The 17,686-nt window shown below is 36.8% G+C and overlaps 1 protein-coding gene across 14 annotated transcripts in view; it reads right to left on the reverse strand.

Moving 5' to 3' along the window:
- Positions 1–17,686, reverse strand: part of LOC105384126 (coiled-coil domain-containing protein CG32809) — a 118,094-nt gene that overhangs the window by 71,240 nt on the left and 29,168 nt on the right. For 13 of the 14 annotated variants that reach the window (XR_007268176.1, XR_007268177.1, XM_048632554.1 and 10 more), the window contains 4 exons: positions 15,908–16,050; positions 14,566–14,667; positions 10,336–10,504; positions 9,290–9,488 (listed from right to left, as the gene is read on the reverse strand). Coding sequence is in view for 12 of the 14 variants with exons in the window: in XM_048632554.1 (XP_048488511.1) it covers positions 9,290–9,488; positions 10,336–10,504; positions 14,566–14,667; positions 15,908–16,050 (613 nt within the window). In the remaining 2 variants the exon portion in view is untranslated. The remainder of the gene's footprint in view (positions 1–9,289; positions 9,489–10,335; positions 10,505–14,565; positions 14,668–15,907; positions 16,051–17,686) is intronic. The other variant, XM_048632559.1, reaches the window with a different exon arrangement.

The following is a 17,686-nucleotide window of genomic DNA, read 5'->3' on the forward strand; positions in this document are numbered from 1 at the left end:
ATGCGGTTGTTTTGGCTATATCTTGGTGATACCTTAATCGATGTTAGATTGGAATATGTAATTTTAAAGCTTATAAATTGATTATGTTTTTAAGCTGTAGTGCCTGAAAAATTGACGGATAAAATTCTTTTTTAAATTAGCTTTTTTGTTTTCATCTTTCGTAACATTTTCTTAATGTTTCATCTATTTTGAAGCACTGTGTCTAAATTAAGTTAAATATTGCGCAATTAATGATTATGATTAGTTGACTAAGGTGTCACCAATGCAAAACAATCAAAAAAGTATTAAAATAATCGTTAGTTTTTTAAATATTTTGCTTTTAAACATAAATTTCGGCAAAATTCTTAAAAAAACTTAAAACTTAAATAACTCAGAAATGGTTGACTTTCGGATAATGCATTATGGGGTTCAATTGACTGGAAAGACCTTCGTCTACAACCTATTTAAAGGAATACATCGACTTTCCAATCACCCTGTATAAGTAAGATAGTACCTACTTATATAAGTAAGTCATCATCATCATCACGACCCATCACGTCCCTACTTCTAGGGCACGGGACTCCTCCCAATGAAGGAAGGGTTCAGCCTAGTCTAAAACGCTGGCCCACTGCGGATTGGTGGACCCCAACACAAGCAAGCTTGTGCTGAGAGAGTTGTCGGGAGTGGGCAACCCGACTGTCAGAAGTTTTCAAGCTGCCTAAAGGCCTATGACTAGGCTCAACGACTGCTGCCGAAACCGCAACCGGGACCCACGGCTTAACGTGCCGTCCAAAGCACGGAAACATCCAGAAAACAATTACTTGTCACCCATATACAATGACTGACCGTGCCATGTGTTGCTTAACTTCACTGATTGATTAGTTACGATCACTGAAGATAGCTACTGACTATTTACGGATGCTTCTGTATGTACCTATCTAAGTAGAAAATTAAATCAGCTCATAAAAATATTTTTAAATTTAAAAACGAAAATAATAATCCTAATCTTTGCTTAGGGAATAAATATTATTTTCAAATAGGCATACTTATTTGGAAATTCAATTTGCTAGACTCAACCTAACGATGATCCTACCATTGAACTTTTTAAAGAATCACCTAGCGGTAATCTCAATGGTTAATTGAGATTACCTCTCTCTAATTAATTGTATCTCAATAACAACCGCTCTGTTGTCTACGTCCAGAATTCCATCTTAAGTTTACAAGAAAAACTAGCTCTAAAGGCAGTTTGCAACCTGCGAGGCTAGACGACGATTGAATTGAAATTTCTGCACATCTGTCAGAATTGAAAAATTCTTACACAAACAATACAATTCTCGTCTCGCGTCGCCGCGGTGGAAAACCATCTTAACACTGACAATAAGTCACACAGACGTCACATCACAGGTGCATTATGAACCTATTGCTACTTTCCCATATTAGGGCAAAACACCCAGTAACTGACCACCTTAAGGGAGTTGTTCCAGTAATTTATCTGTAGCGGGCTCAATTCTTATCGCTTATTGAATCCGATTTTTGTTTTAGAAACTATGTAGAATAACAGAGTAACTGACCACACTCGATGCCAGTAACTGACCACCAATTTAAAATGGTTTAAAAATGGAATTATGATTAAATCTTATTATTATTTATTTATTTGATTACTTCATCTAATAGTACCGATCCTCTGGTCTCTTTTAATGTGTGACACATCACTTTTGCTCAAGGTTTCTCAACTGAAAAGTGCATTAAATTAATTAATCAGATTAATGAATAATTTAAATGATATCTTATCTTAATAATCAACCATTTATTTATTAAAAACACAAGTTTATGCATTTTTGTTAAATACTAAAAACAAAGGAATAAACACACATGCACATAGTGAACACGCATTTTAAATTTACAGCTTTCAGGGAGATTAAGTGGCCCCAATGTAGTACCTTCAGATAAGTCACAGAAAGGGCGACTTTGTTTGTCCGGAACAAGCCAGGATCAGTGGGACAGGCCCATGAAGCATTCATAGTGCCAGAAACGAGCATTTTCTTAAATATAAAGTAGCGAATCCAAGCGCTAAAGCCGGTCTTTTCCATATTCGGTATCAACTGATGAGGAGGAGGAATCGTGGCGGATTGTATTGTCCTGGGAAAACATAAATTCCCCGCCGGAAAAGTAGGCCTTTTCCCCGCCGGTCCTTTCAAGGATGTAGGACCAGAGACAGATGGTTTTCCTTATTGCTGAAAGTTGAAACCCCACCCAGAGACTTTCAGTGCGGCTAAAAGAGTCATTGAGGCTAGCCATTGTAATTATGACCAAATCAGATATTGGGGGTTAGTTTTTCAGGATACAAAGATGGATGCCTTGACGAACGGGATTTCAATGACTTTGTTGAGGATTCAACTGGAATATTTAGGATGCTGTTGAAACGTGCTTTCGTAGGTAAGTATTTGGCCAAAGACAGGAGTAGTCATTTCTGCAAGGGGGACAGGGAATCTTTGCCTCGTTGAAGAGGCATCACTGAAGCAGAACATCGCTGTACTTTCTGCATTTTCCGCTGCTGGACTAATGTGTCTGCCAATGATAGTATAGCGTTGCCAGTGGATTCCGGATAGTTGTGGTATCGGTTCCAAATGGCTGGGGTGTTGGTCGTGGTAACAACTTATAGAAGAATGCCCCATTTCTTGTGTGCCAATTTTACCGTTCTGTTTGAAATCCGCTGGCCGTTCATAATGCCATTGAAGGGCGTGTTGGTGCACCGGCTGAGGGTGCTAGCATTGTAGTGATGCTTTATTTTTCCTATTTTGCTGAAGTGGCTTTGCCTGTCTTTGGAAAAATGTGGAGGCGCGTTTCGTCGGTAACGTATATTCGGGTTGGGTCATTAATAGCGTCATTGAGGTCTTGTTCGCCAAGTGTTTTTGTGCTAGGGGAACCAATTTCATCTGGTTCACAAGCGCTGGCATTGGTTAGGTACGGTTTCAGCTGTTCTGAAGATAGCATTTGAGTATCTTTTCATAGAGTGAGATGGTGAAAGCCATTTGTCTCCTGGTCTTGCATTCTTGAAGGGACTGCTCCAAGGATTATCTTTAAGGAAAAATGGTGACATCTGTCTTTATCCTGGAGAATCCACATTATCCTAGGCTGATAGTATGCTCCACTAGCGTTTTTATCTTCCTCATCAGCTAATACCGAATCTGGAACAAACTTGGACTTTGTGTTTGAATTCTCTATATTTTAAAAGGTGCTTGCATGTCACCCTGAATTATTTTGGAATGTCTTGTTGATCCTAGTTTGTCTCAGACAAGTGGAATTGCCTTTTCTATACTTTTTTTGCTATCTTGGCGCTTCTTCATCTCGCTGAAAGCTGTAAAAATATATCATATATAATAATACCAGTAACTGACCACCAATTTACCCAATAACTGACCACCTATGTCAGTAAATGGAAGGAGTGAAGATAGAATGCTCATATTTTGACACAAGAAAATGGCACACATGAGCTTTAATATTACGTTCTTATTTTGCCTAAATTCAGCTTCAACCAAAAATCCCAATAACCGACATAGGTGGTCAGTTATTGGAAAATCGCTGTTTTGTCGTCCAGTAACTGTCCACCCCATTAAAAACAATCAAACGGGAAATAACAAGCTGAATCTTATCAAAAACGTAATCTTTATAATTAAATCTTTATGGTATAATTTTTTCTTTCAATGATTTCAATTTTTTTCATAGTAAATTTTACGATCAAAAAATTCACTTACCTTAACAAATACGTTAGTCACAACTGCAATTTACTCGGTTCGCGCGCCAACTGAACTTTTTCGATCGCTCACTATCCATCTGTTGGCGGGTGGCAAAATCTTTTGTATCAGTAATGCTCTCAATGAACCACAAAATAGACTGGATGTTCACTAGATGGCCCTGCTTGGCTATATTTCTTATTTATTGGAGTTGAAGAGGAAGGTGGTCAGTTACTGGCACATGGTCAGTTACTGGGTGTTTTGCCCTACCTACACTTCTGGACATCCTAGAAACGTTATACAGGGCACAACCATCTTATCAACAAGATCTGACGCATAAATCTCAGGGAAACAATGGTTTTAGGTAGGCCTAGCTCTCTCTGATATACGTCAGTGGTTAAGGGTTAAAATAACTGAAGAAATTAAGTATGTTCCAATAAGAAAATGATCATGATTATTAGCCATTAAAATACTGGGCTGGGTATAGGCCCCTCGTCAAGGCTTTTCATCTTAAATTCCCTCTAAATAAGTGATACAGAGTACATAAATTATACTCAGTATAACAATTATATAAATAGCAAGTTAAATTACCGTAATACTCGAGTTTTTTCGTATCAATTGTACGTTGTACAGCGGCAGCGTCGTAAGGAAAATAATATAAGTAAATAAAAACGAAATGTAGAGTAAATAGCCCTGATAATGTGCCCTAGATAGAATATGGATAGTGCCAAGTTATGTTATTATTAAGTTAAGTGGACATCGCCGTACCTAAATAAGTTAAAGGTTACTTGCAGCTGAAAACTCGCACCGCTTAGCAGCAATTTAACCGTAGTATCATAGAACTGCTTATTATTTTTAAATTTACAGCCTATAAAATTATACTACGTTTCACTTAGTTTAGTTTATTTAGTTCATTAATTTAGTTTTTTTCTCTTTGAACGCAAACCCGTGAGTTATAAATATTTTTCTTATTGTTGAAACAATATCTTATATCTTACGATATGCGCATTTTTTATTGATAAACATAGGTATGCAAGTGAGACGGAGGGTCTCAAAGATGCGATAATATACCTATGGAACACCGGCGGACTATTGAACGCTGAAAAGAGAGCTAGAGAAAATATATTGAATAATGGCAGATTGATACGTTAGTGTGATTTACGTAAGTATATTTTACGTTGGTGTTAAAATGATATGACTTAATTTTTCACGCGTGCTTTGAAATTAAATTATATATTTAGTAAAACGCACCAGGTAAAGACAACAATAAACGGTATTCACAAGCAAAGAAGAAACAGAAAGACGGAGTAGAGGTATTTATTCAAATGAAAATAAACGTGATAATATTTCAAGACATCATTCGTATAATCTACGAAAGATACACCTGAGTTTTATTAAATTTTACGTACGACTTGAGTCTTTACTCCGACTATCTTGTTTTCAGATTTAATTCTTCGCTAGCGTTAATAAATAACTAATTTAAGGATGCTACTTGACATAACATTGACATGACTGCGAGTGACTAAACATTTAATGAGTATGATAATAAAGAACAGTCGCGGCCGACGGCAACATTCACAAATCACAACAGCTGAAATAATAACGCAACAACATTTTAATATACTGGCGTTTTCCTCTTTATCTTTTAGTTTCATCCATTTTTTATACGTTTGAGAAAAAAACGAAGTACCTATTATCTCTTTTCATTATTATAAATAGTGAAGGAGAGACATACTATCAGAAAGAGGGCATTAAAATGAACCCAAATTTAAGCATAAAAGCATAAAATTTACTGTCAAAGAGGAGTTTTATTGGTTAAAAACTTAAAACAAACTTTAACTTTTAACTTACGACGTTGAACTGAACGACGCACAATTGATTTTATTTACAATTACGGAATAAAAGACAGACAAAAACTGGTGAACTAAAAAACCCGAGTTTCGGAAACTAATTTTTATGCACAGAGAGACACAACGGGCAGAATCAACAGGTATTCTCTCTTCGAAAGCCGCGTGACGGAAAAACTAAAGTTACTTACCGACGGCGGTCGTCGATACGCTTGCGAAGTTCTGACAAGTGAAGGTAGCTGCCCCCGTAGTAGCTGTTCAGGTCTCGGGTCCAGCGGTTCAGCTCTGCCCCCTGGTGCGGAAGATCCTCTTCGGAGGAGACTCCAGTGGCGCTCCCGGGAGCGGGTGCACTATTAATCACAACGCTGACAGTGGACGGCTGAGAAAATAAGTTCGGTTCGTCTTCGTCCGAGTCATCGTCACTGTCCGATGAACGAGGACAGCAGCAGCAAAAACATTTCCACCAACTTCTTTTTAAAATACACATAATTAAGTTTAAAAGTTTCTTGATGTGAGATTAATTTGTAAAGATTAGTTTAAATTAAAAATAAATTTTAGTTGAAAGTTTTTTTTGTTAAAAGATTTTTTAGAGATTGATTGTGATTTTGATTTTTGAGAGAAATGAGGTGCGTGCTCTCGGTCGGTCGGTGATCGGTCGAGGGTGACGGCGCGGACTGGGGCACCTGCCCGCTGCTCGCACCAGACTAGTGTGCGCAGAATGTTGTCTAGGAGCCCGGCGCTTTCCGCGCAGCATCCGTTTTTTTTCACAACCCTTAGTTTTAAGTTGGAGTGGGGGTTTTCAGTGCTGTATTTGTAATATACAGTGCCACGAATGGGAAATTCGACCGTTTCCCGTGTATTTTCCGGTGATTTTGAAGTGCGTCGCGTCAGGAGCGGCCCCCCCGCCCCCGCGCCGCCGCCCCGCCGCCCCCGCAGCCACCGCCGCCGCGTGCCGCCACTTGCCTCCTTTTCAGCGCGTACGTACTAAAGAATTCAACGCGGTGCTTGCACAAAAAATGCGATTATCTTCGCGATTTTGAGACATACACGATCGGTTAAACTAATGGAAAGTAGCTAGATTTTTTGCGGTTGTGATCATATGAGAAAATCGTTATTATTAACGATATTTTGTGTCGATATGGCAATTTAAAAAACTTATACTAGGTAAATAATTATAATATACCTAAATACTAATTATACATATTTATAATTGGAGATACAATATGAAGGTGTGAAGGTACAGGTAAAAAAAATAGCATTATTTTATGTCCCAGCATTTAAGCTTCATGGAATATTACAGTGATGCGAATCAATACGAAGAATTGGTAGGCGGCGAATCAAAGTCGATCCTAAGTATGGCAAAAATATATTGTGAAGGTATTATAATTTTCACAGTCGATATTTGCGAGACCTATGTACAGCCAGCAAAATAAATGTGTAGGTATGTCACCCAGCTTAACACTTTCATCCCAAGACTCATCTGTATAACATACTCCATATCAAATATTTTAAGGATAAGTACCTACATACAAACAATCTCTAATTCTCTACATATAAATAATTATACTTATAAGTTAAGTCGTGTAACGTACCCGTCAGTAAATCATAAAATTAAAGGGTTCGTGTTGGGGTGGGGGCGTACATATCTCTTTGGCTGACTGTACTTCGGTACAGAAGCCGATACGTGATGAATGTGTCGGCCACGATCTATTCTTAGCCACCGATGTAGTGACGTATTGTCTGTGTCTCAGGTAACTTCATAAAGCCAGAATATTGAGACAAGCTCGATGAATAGTGAATAATCGCTATTTTAGCATCAATTATTCGGAATAAAATGTTGTTGACTATATTGTTGATAACTTGTACAATGTAACAAATAAAATTAATGAGCAATGAAAAAGTTCAATTTAAAAATTCACCAAATTAGTCCGAAACGAAAAAACTAACTTCATGACGCCTTCTGCAATATTTAAGTATATTTAACTTATATTATAATATATATATATATAATATATATATATACTTTATATATATTATATATATATATAAATAAATAGAAACTTTAACAAAATATTAACGTTTTGAATTCGTAATTTTCTTATGCGCCGTTAAATATATATATATATATATATAAATATATATATATATATATAAATATATATATATATTTGGTGCTATTGTCACTGGATTTTTTCTTTGCTCGTGACTTTCTTGAGTGTGTATATCCTATAGATTCATAATTTATCACAAAATTTCTCTGCATCGCGACTGGCTTTTCCAAGAATGTTTCTTTGTACATTCTCTATCTATACGGTCACTAGTCTAGACGGCCATTCACGCAATTTCATTAGAGGGTTGAAGTGTAGAGCCTGTACGAGCCCTAAGCTATTTAGTTACATTGCGCGCTAGCCCTCACGCGCAGCTGAAAATCCCTCAAATAAAGATCAATGGTCAATGTGCATCTATTCTATTCTTTTCTCTGTCGGGGTGTGACCTGGCGCTCTCAAAAGGAACCTTTTTACATATCCAAGATCTAAACTGCATTCCTAAGCTTGGACCACGTTGGTCCACTGCGGGTTGGTGGGTTGGCAGGTTTCCTCATGATGTTTTCCGCCGTAATATACATTGTACTTAAATACCATAGAACTCATTGGTATAATATACCCATGTCAGCGCCGGGATTGAAATTGGCATCTCTGGCGTGAGAAACTCACGCTTTCCCGACTGAGCTGCCACCGCTCGGGCAATGTGCATCGATATTATTCTGAGCTATATAGCGTTCGCCATATTAAGTGTCCCCTGTGATTATGCCAGTCATTATGGCTTTGATCAAGGACTACCTACTGAGAAGACTTGAGTCTTATATAATAAGGGTTCTGCCTGGTGGGTATAACTCATTATATTGAACGCACTGTGTTTTAAGCAAGTAGAAGGTTCTGGAACTGTGACGTCGGTATGCCGCGACAAATTAGGGTTTCAATGAAAATTTTTACATTCCATTGGGACTATTGGGAGAATTATGCCATGATATTGAAATAAGTACCTATACTTATATAAAATTGGGTCCTAAAACATTTCTTTCTCATTAAACTAGCGAAGTATTATCAGAATTCCAATAAATATCGAAGAATTACATTTTATTTATATGTTTTCTATTATAGTATTACGGCAACCATTATTTACGAATTATTTAACAGAAATACAATTTATATTCATATCGAATCATGAAAGGAAAAATTATACTTAACTAGGTAATTCTTTTATTTCATTTTCTTAACATACGGGGTACCTGTATAAAATACGTAATGATTCCTAAATATTTCATTAACCTTTATGGCCCGAGTGGTTTTTCTTAGCAGAAGTTTACGACGTCCTGTATATAACAATACTAAATAAAACCTTATAAGTATCTGTGACTCTAGGGAAATGCCTCTAATTTCTTTGTTCTTTTCTTTTTTCTAGTTTTTCACGATATTTTTTTCGATTACGATTACTCGCAAACAATGACAGTAAAGCATAAAAAATATCCTTTACTAAATTGAACATAATTATTTTCTGAATCTAACAAAATATCTGCCCAGCCCGTAATTAAATCCATGTACCAAACATTTATATGACAGCTTGACCTTAGCGCTATCACGCAAAAATTTTCGCTTTTTATAGCTTTCAGAGCGCGCAGTGATTTAACAAGACTGCACGCACCTGTTAAATACTTTTTAATTTACTCACCTGACATCCTCGAGCTCGTAGAACATGTCTTTTGAGGAATCGTGGATGTAGATTTTCACCATGGGGCTGTCCATATACTGCATGGTGAGTTGTTTCGGAAAACTTCTGACGAAAAGCGCTTTCACCGTGTCAATAGACGTGATCTCATTGGGCAACAGAGCGCGCTTTGTCTCATTTCTGTACTGCAAAAACACCAAACCTGCAAAGAAATATTTCTTCAACAAAATATCAAATTAAGACGTCTCGTTGACTGACTCGGACCCCTTTTGTAAATGTGTAACCGAATTCACCGTGAGTCCTCGTCTCGCTCATTTTTATGAAACTTTCAAAGGCGCTAGTCGTCAAGTTTTCAATTTCAGATCGGAGAGACAAAACAAATAAACATTCCACGGGGAAATGTAATTCTGAGTGTAATTTTCTCCGTCGCAGCAAGGACGCAGAGATTGAATGACAATGTGTAAGGAACTGGCTTTTATTGCATTTACAGTGGACTTCGATTGTGTTCACTGCATGTTTGTTTTCAGTTTATGTTTCACAGTATAGGTGCACACTATACCTACACGTCAAACTCCTACTTACGTTAGCTTTGTACGTTATATTTTGAAATGTATGAATTGAGCGTCACAAACGTAGGTACTAACTATACTACATAGGCCTAGAAAACAAATCACGATAATAATCGCATTTTGAAATCTGATTTTAGAAAGAAAGAAAATACATTTATTTGCCAAAAAAACAGGCAATTAAATTTAAAAATATACAATTGAATTAAAAAATGTCAAAATGGAACAATCTCAGCATCTGCTGTAAGTTGTGGCCAACGTTACAGCGCTGGTTTTCAGATTGTCCCATCTCACATCATTTTAAGGGTGACATGCACGAAACATTTAACGTATATTAAAATCTATAGCTGTCTTGCTATGACACTATATTGTCAAAGTAAGCGAGCAATAGTTTTAAATACGTTTTGTTTTGAAAATGTTTTGTGCAAGTCACCCTAAATGTTGAAATAGTTACACATAACCAAGTCACTCAACCAAACTCACCCAGCGGCCGTTCCAACGTCTTGCTGGGCGTCCTGACGACGGGGAGCGATGACCTCTGCTTGCCCCCCCTCCGGAACCCTGTAGATGCCGTCTCCACCTCGGACATGATGCCGGGGTCGTCGTCGAACAGCATGGCATTCTGCGGCATGTAGCCTCGCGGCAGCGGCGGCTGTGGACGTCACTACTGTTAGGGTAAGGTCCTGGAGGGTTACCCCCTAAGTTACTGAACGGATTAACTATTGAACTGTTTTGTCACTCTCTGTCAAAGAACAAATTGTTCTCTGTCAGAGAGGGACAGAACAGTTCAATAGTTAATCCGTTCAGTAACTTTTTTTATGAATAAGGGGGTTACTCTGTAGTGAAGGAATAATGAACGAGTGCTGTTGTGCTATCGGCATGTTTAATACAGAGAGATAGAGCTATGGTTAGCGCAGCGCTCCAAAGCTTTGGAAAAAACAAATTGCAGCATGGCAATTTCTTGTTCGTTCGTTCGTCGACTTAGAGACTGATGCCTAATCAGCTTAGCTTTGCTCAACGACTCGTCTTATCTTTTCGTCTACGATAAATATCTTTCGTATTTAGCGTTTGACTTATTATGTACTTTTATACCCTTATACCATACCGAATGAACATAAGATTTTTTATTCAATACGAAATATCACATTGAGTCAGGCTTATATTTATTTCAAACATTATAACAAAGATGCTGCTTGGATCATAACTCTTTTTTTAATGGTATTCCTGAAAATAAATACTTAATGAACCACGGCTAGGCAGACCTAGTCTCAGCTCAATTAAAATATACAGAAGTGTAGTTATTTTCTGATTCCTATACGTTTTAACTTATGTCAATGTATTTAATTTCAATAACCAATAGGCATAATAGCCATTGGCAGAGGGTACCGGTAAAGTGATAAGCTCGCCAATCACTCAGATATCCGATGATCTGTATAATACCTAGCTGGAATTAATACCCAATTTACTAATAGGTAAAGCTTTTTAGCCACTACCTAAATGTATAGGCCTAATGTATAGGCCTGCGGTTTCTATGCTAGAGGTTTGTCATTAGCATGACAATGATATCGATTCTAAAGGCGGCACTTCCTAATTTTAAAATAAGCTACAAAAATCTCTAATTTTAACTGACAGTGCTAATTTTAGAATGTGCCCTTCAGAATCACTACCAATATCAACGAAGAAACATAATATGTGAACTTGATTTAACTACGATTTTCGGAATCAGTTGTTTTTAATTTAAAATGAATTTAGTATAGCTAGGTACTTTGTAAATATTACTTCGTTTTGATTTATCGATAGGGCTCCTGTATAGTACAGTGCTCAATTGACAATGATACTTATTGAATACAAAAATATTGTGAGGTGAAACACTGCACAATTTACCTAATAATTACCATAATACCAATTAGTATTATGTATTATGTCTTATTCAGCCAAAAATATACTCAATACGTTAAGAATCCAATCTCTTACTGCCAGTTTCAATAACTCTATCTACCGATGACTGGTAGTTACTAAACCTACAACCAGTCATCGGTAGATAGAGTTATTGCAACTGGTAGTTAGTGTTTGTCCAAATGCGAATACATCAATTATTGCTATTGGTGTTAATGCTTCTGTTTCCAAACAATTTATATAACCGAATATGCACTTAGAATATTGCCCTGTTCACTAAGCTGAGAAGCTTTCGCATCACTTAAGCACCGATTTGAACTCAGTGTACACTACATTCTATTTGACGAAATTCTAAGTTTCGGTTGTTCGCAAACCACAATTGTATCTCATTGTAGGTATAAACGTTCCGATTGCAACGACACAGCTCTCGTTTTTCGTTAGTATAGATAGAGTAACCCTTCAGGCTTCAATGGCGCTGGAATAATTTACGTCGTATTTGCCTTGCTGTCTATTACTGTACTTGAAAGCTCAAGGTAGGAGGTACTAATGGTCATGGGAAATGTTAAGGTACATAAGGGTGATCTTATTTATAAAACAACGGAATAAAACATATTTCTATGAAACAGCCATAAGTAATATCTTTACCCGCATTATTCTATTGGAAAAACAAATGTTGAATTGCAATCTTCAGAAGTAGATTGTTACAAATACCTACTGAATATTTTTTCATTTTACTTTCAGACTTGCTCAGGGGGGTGCGTATTGCGACGTATAAAAACAAAATGTATAATTTCACATTAATAACGTTCGCAACATTATAATGAACGTTACGAATAACAACACCATATATATTTTCGTAAGGTATAAGATTCAATTGGTATAACGTACATTTCATATACCTAATATCAAAATAACTAACACTCACGAGGACTAATATCAAATCGTATAACATACATTACGTATAACAATTAAAATATATACTATCATTTTGTATAAAGTTTCTTTCTCATATCACATAATCTGTGTTTAATTACCCAACGCCGTCAAACCTCCTAGCACCAAAAGGTGTTAGGTGCACATGTTAGTTAAACCCAAATCGGAGCGTCTCCCAACATAATTTAAATATTAATAACGCTGTGAAAACCCCTAAGTACCAAAACCTAAAGATAGGTGCGACGACGAGCAAAGCGAAGAGGAGCGTGTTAGGTGCACATGTTAGTTAAAACCAAAGCGGAGCGTCTCCCAACATAGCTTCAATAATAATAACGCTGTGAAAACCTCTAGTACCAAAACCTAAAGATAGGTGCGACGACGAGCAAAGCGAGGAGGAGCGTGTTAGGTGCACATGTTAGTTAAAACCAAAGCGGAGCGCAGCGAAGCGGAGTGGAGCGTCTCCCAACATAGCTTCAATAATAATAACGCTGTGAAAACCCCTAGTACCAAAACCTAAAGATAGGTGCGACGACGAACAAAGCGAGGAGGAGCGTGTTAGGTGCACATGTCCGTTAAAAGCAAAGCGGAGTCTCCCAACTTAGCTCCAATAATAATATTTTATTTTGCATATTATACATTATGATATTATATCCGTTGAATAATATATGTTATAAACGTTATGCATTTTAATCGTTATGTCAATTGAAATTATACTTTTTGAACGTTATCCTTTATGAAATTATGTATTTAGTAATTATACCTTCCGTTTGTTATATACAGTGGACGTTATACTTAATAAATTTATATAATATGGGCGTATACCTTTTCAATGTTATACTATTCGTTTTTATACCTCGTATTACTTACCCTGCTCAGGGAGCTTATTGTAAAGTTTTATTCTATCACTTTCAATACTAAAACCTCTTTTTGTAGTAAATAAAATGACTATTGTATGATGAAAATGATTATTCTTACTCTAAGATCACAATTAGAACCATGACCTAGCCCTGTCTCGGTAAATTCAAGTAGCAACCACACTTAGGCAGTCATGACAAAGACACGATATTCGAATTAACACTACAGATTCTTGATATCACAAAATAGAAACTAGGTCTCACTTAGGTCATCCAGAGTTAGCGGCAGGGTTAAGTGTAATTTGATTACATAGAGAAGTTTGACTCAACTTCTGGCCTTCTCCAGTAATAGTTTTTAGCTAGCGATGTATACTTCTACAGCTACCAACACCGACAGTCCGACACATAAGCAATCAACAATGCAGTATCGTTTATCTGTATAATTATTATCATCTGTAAGATAAGAGCTTCTAGTACGGGTTTTGTGATTTACGAAAGTGAAAAAGTTTAGGTTTTCTTCTGTCTTTTATAGTTTTCGACACATTACCAAATCTAGGACTTACGAGTTTTACTATTTATGAAAACGAAAAAAGTTTACGTTTTCTCCTGCCATCTGCATACATTATCTGTCAGAAGTTTCATGATAGTTTCATTAGAGGCGCCACTTAGTATGTATGCGAGAACAGGTACTTACTGAAACATTTATAGTTTTTAGACAAACTACTACTAGACCCCCACTGCAAACGAAAACGTAAACTTTTATTTATTTCGACACACTATAAAATCTGTACTAGACTGATAAGACAATCAGATTTGTCAGATAATCTTTACTTTTGGATTGTCTTTTTCGGGAGTGGTAGCCCACACGAAAGCGCCTCCTGTATGAAACGATCCAATGAACACTAAATATGAATGTAACTTATTATTATATACAATGACATGAACATAGATGAGTGTTAGTAAATTTTATTAGTATTTTCTTAAAGTTAATGTTACTGGATTAATGATGGTAAAATATTCAACTTTGTACCTTGCGTAATCTAGGATCTAAGCATTTATTCTGCTTGTGATCTCTATGCTTGGTCACCGTGGCGTACTCAGGGTAATATGGATCGTTTTCATAACTGTAAATCTGTAGAGGAAATTTATCAATTTTAATTTATAATTGTAATATGAAACCAGGATATTGTTTTGATAATTAAAATTCCTACTCACTGAAAATATGATTAATTGCTACCTACATAATATTATTTAATGTTTACTATAAAGGTGGTTATATTATAATAAAACAGACCAATTGATATCTGGGCAAAATGTAAGTTTCAAATTGTTTTCAACCGCATCACAGAATCATTTTTGGCTTGTGTTATAATTATTAACAATGTATTTGGGAAAATATATGTAATTATAGCTTTCTACTTAACTTTTGAAAATGCACGAGTCTACGAGTATAAAATATTATGTAATTTTATCATTTCCAATCTCTCTCTTTTCATGACTTACATGTAACGTAAGTGATGTGGTTTACCTTGTCTAAAGATACACCCTAGTGTATGTTGTGTTATGTATAAAAAGCACTGCTTTTGTTTATTTTTAAATAATTATATCCGTCCTTACCTTACCTTACCATATCATCACACACACATGCAAAACGCTGTAAAACTCCTTTAATATAGGTAAATATGCAAAATTCAATTTTAAACTTAGTGCTTATACATGACTGTGTCTGACGGCTACGTAAACAGAGACAGTTGGTAGATGATGCCTGAAACCTTCTATTACAAACTCTGAAATAACATAGTTGTTGCACGGTCTTCGATTTCCCGAGCATCAAAGAGTTACTTTCATTTCCGGTTGATTTCGCGATGAAAAATATCACATCCGTTGAAAATCTTCGCGTTATCCACAAGCTTGATAGAAAATGTTTTACCTGACAGTTTCTTTAAAATTTTAAATGTACCTTCGAGTATGTTACGATATTACTTTCATAAATTTATTTAAAACAAAAAAAATCTACAAGGTACAATGTATTTAAGTACTAAGTATCTTTCTTGCGAGTCACTACTATGGCTACCCCTACGGGAATAATTATCTTACACCATCTTAACACATGACATACCCGCGATTAACATACAACATTTCGGTTACTTTGTGTAACCGTATAGATTTTTCGGCGATTTTGAAGCCATCATTTTCGTGCTTAACACCTTAAGTGTGCGTTGACGAGATTCTAAATAGTATACTGTATTGATAGTAATTGACCTATCATGTCATCCGTATTTTATGTAAAGCGCTTCTAAGCTCCGACGCCCGCCCAAAATACTACGCTCATCTGACGCAGAAAGGTATCCAGCAGTATACTCTGAACTCACCTCCATCTCGTGTGAGTTGATCTGTCCAGGGTGGTGAGGGTGCAGGTACAGATGGTTGCCGGCCAGTGTGTGTCGTCGTGGGTCGTCGCGGCGGGACGGTCGCCCGCGCGCTCCCCGACTCGCCTCCCCGTCTGAGAGACCACCTGGAATAAACCACCTTATTAATGAGGAGTATTGAGGGGCTCACTTGGCCAGCGTGGTGGACTAGGCCTAAAACCCTTCCTTCATTGGAAGGAGACCTGTGCCCCAGCAGTGGAGACGTAATGGGTCGTGATGATGATGATTGAGGGGATACCTAGACTATTGTACTAATAATGGTAACATATTATTCTTCTTTATCGTGTTGGTGACAAACGCTAAGGGGCATCTCCACAGGCGACGAAATCGAAACGATACTATCGTTGTGGCACGTGTTTCCACACATAATAATATACTTGATTATCGACTTCTCATAGAACGTATATAGGTACGGCGATATTATCGCCGACTGGTTGAGTACACGCGAAACGGCAACCCGTCGCGATTCCTTGCCTGTGGAGACGAGTTTTAAAAAGAACATGTATTTTGTTTTCCTTCACTTTGTACAATTTGACCAATAATTTGCATCCCAGCAAGTAGGAAGCAACAGTTGACCAAAAGTTATAGCCTTGCTATAAACGCGACCGTCCTACACCAGTCTGCTGCAAAGTTGATGGAGTGATACAGTTGCATGACATTACCAAAAAGAAACTACTATGTAAGGTGGATCCACTGTAAAACCACGTCCAGAGTTCATGTTTTCTTAACTGCTTCTGGCTAGATACAGCATACTATGTCGCTTTTGGGAAAAATAGGTAGGTGTGATAGTAGACCAAATGTAACAAATATTCACGATGACACCTGCAAGTCTCTTGTAAACTCACAGCCACTATTCGTTTAATGAATTCGGGTTTTCGGGGGCAAGACTATCGGGGATATTATGGAGAATTTACATGATCAAATGTCGGTAAACGGACACAAACTTATAAAAAGCTATATTTATTGCCTACCTACTCACTATATAAATTAATGTTTTACAAAATATTTTCCTATGTTCTATTTACATAGTGTATGAATGATTATGATATGTCATTTTATATTATTGTCTTTGCTAATGCGTACCTAACCAAGTAAATGCTCGATGAATTTATGTAAAATATTGGAACGATGTGAACAAATCGATGAGGCGTGTATTAAAGGGATTAAGTTATTATTCGGACGGGACGATGTCTCACCTCGAGATGTGGCGTGGAAATAGAAATGTAAATTCAAATTATGTTAATATGAAGGTGAAATTTGCCACTTGTGTAGTCATATTCACATCATGGTAAAGTAATAAAGGTTAAATAAATATTAATGATTGTACCCGAATGTTTATATTATTCAGGGTGATAGGTTGTAGACGAAGGCATTTCCACTTAATTGAACCCCACAATGCATTATGCGAAAGTCAACCATTTCTGAGATAAGTAGGTACCTATTTAAGTTTTAAGATTGATTAAGGTATGACCAAGATATAGCCAAAACAACCAGCATGGGCGGACAAAACTCAATAAGGAAACCAACAAGATTTGTTCCAATTTAAAGGAAAATGTCTTATAACAGGACTTTCCATTCGAACCGCTTACTAATACTATATTTTCTCCACTAGCGCGGTTCCTCAAAAGCACAGATCGACGATACGGTTGCTTCACCGAAATAATGTTTGTTCGGTTCGGTTAGTCGTAAGCACTTTTCGATGACGATAGGTTCAACGAGAGA

Source organism: Plutella xylostella, chromosome Z (assembly GCF_932276165.1).
Source record: "Plutella xylostella chromosome Z, ilPluXylo3.1, whole genome shotgun sequence".
In the NCBI taxonomy this organism is placed as follows: domain Eukaryota; kingdom Metazoa; phylum Arthropoda; class Insecta; order Lepidoptera; family Plutellidae; genus Plutella; species Plutella xylostella.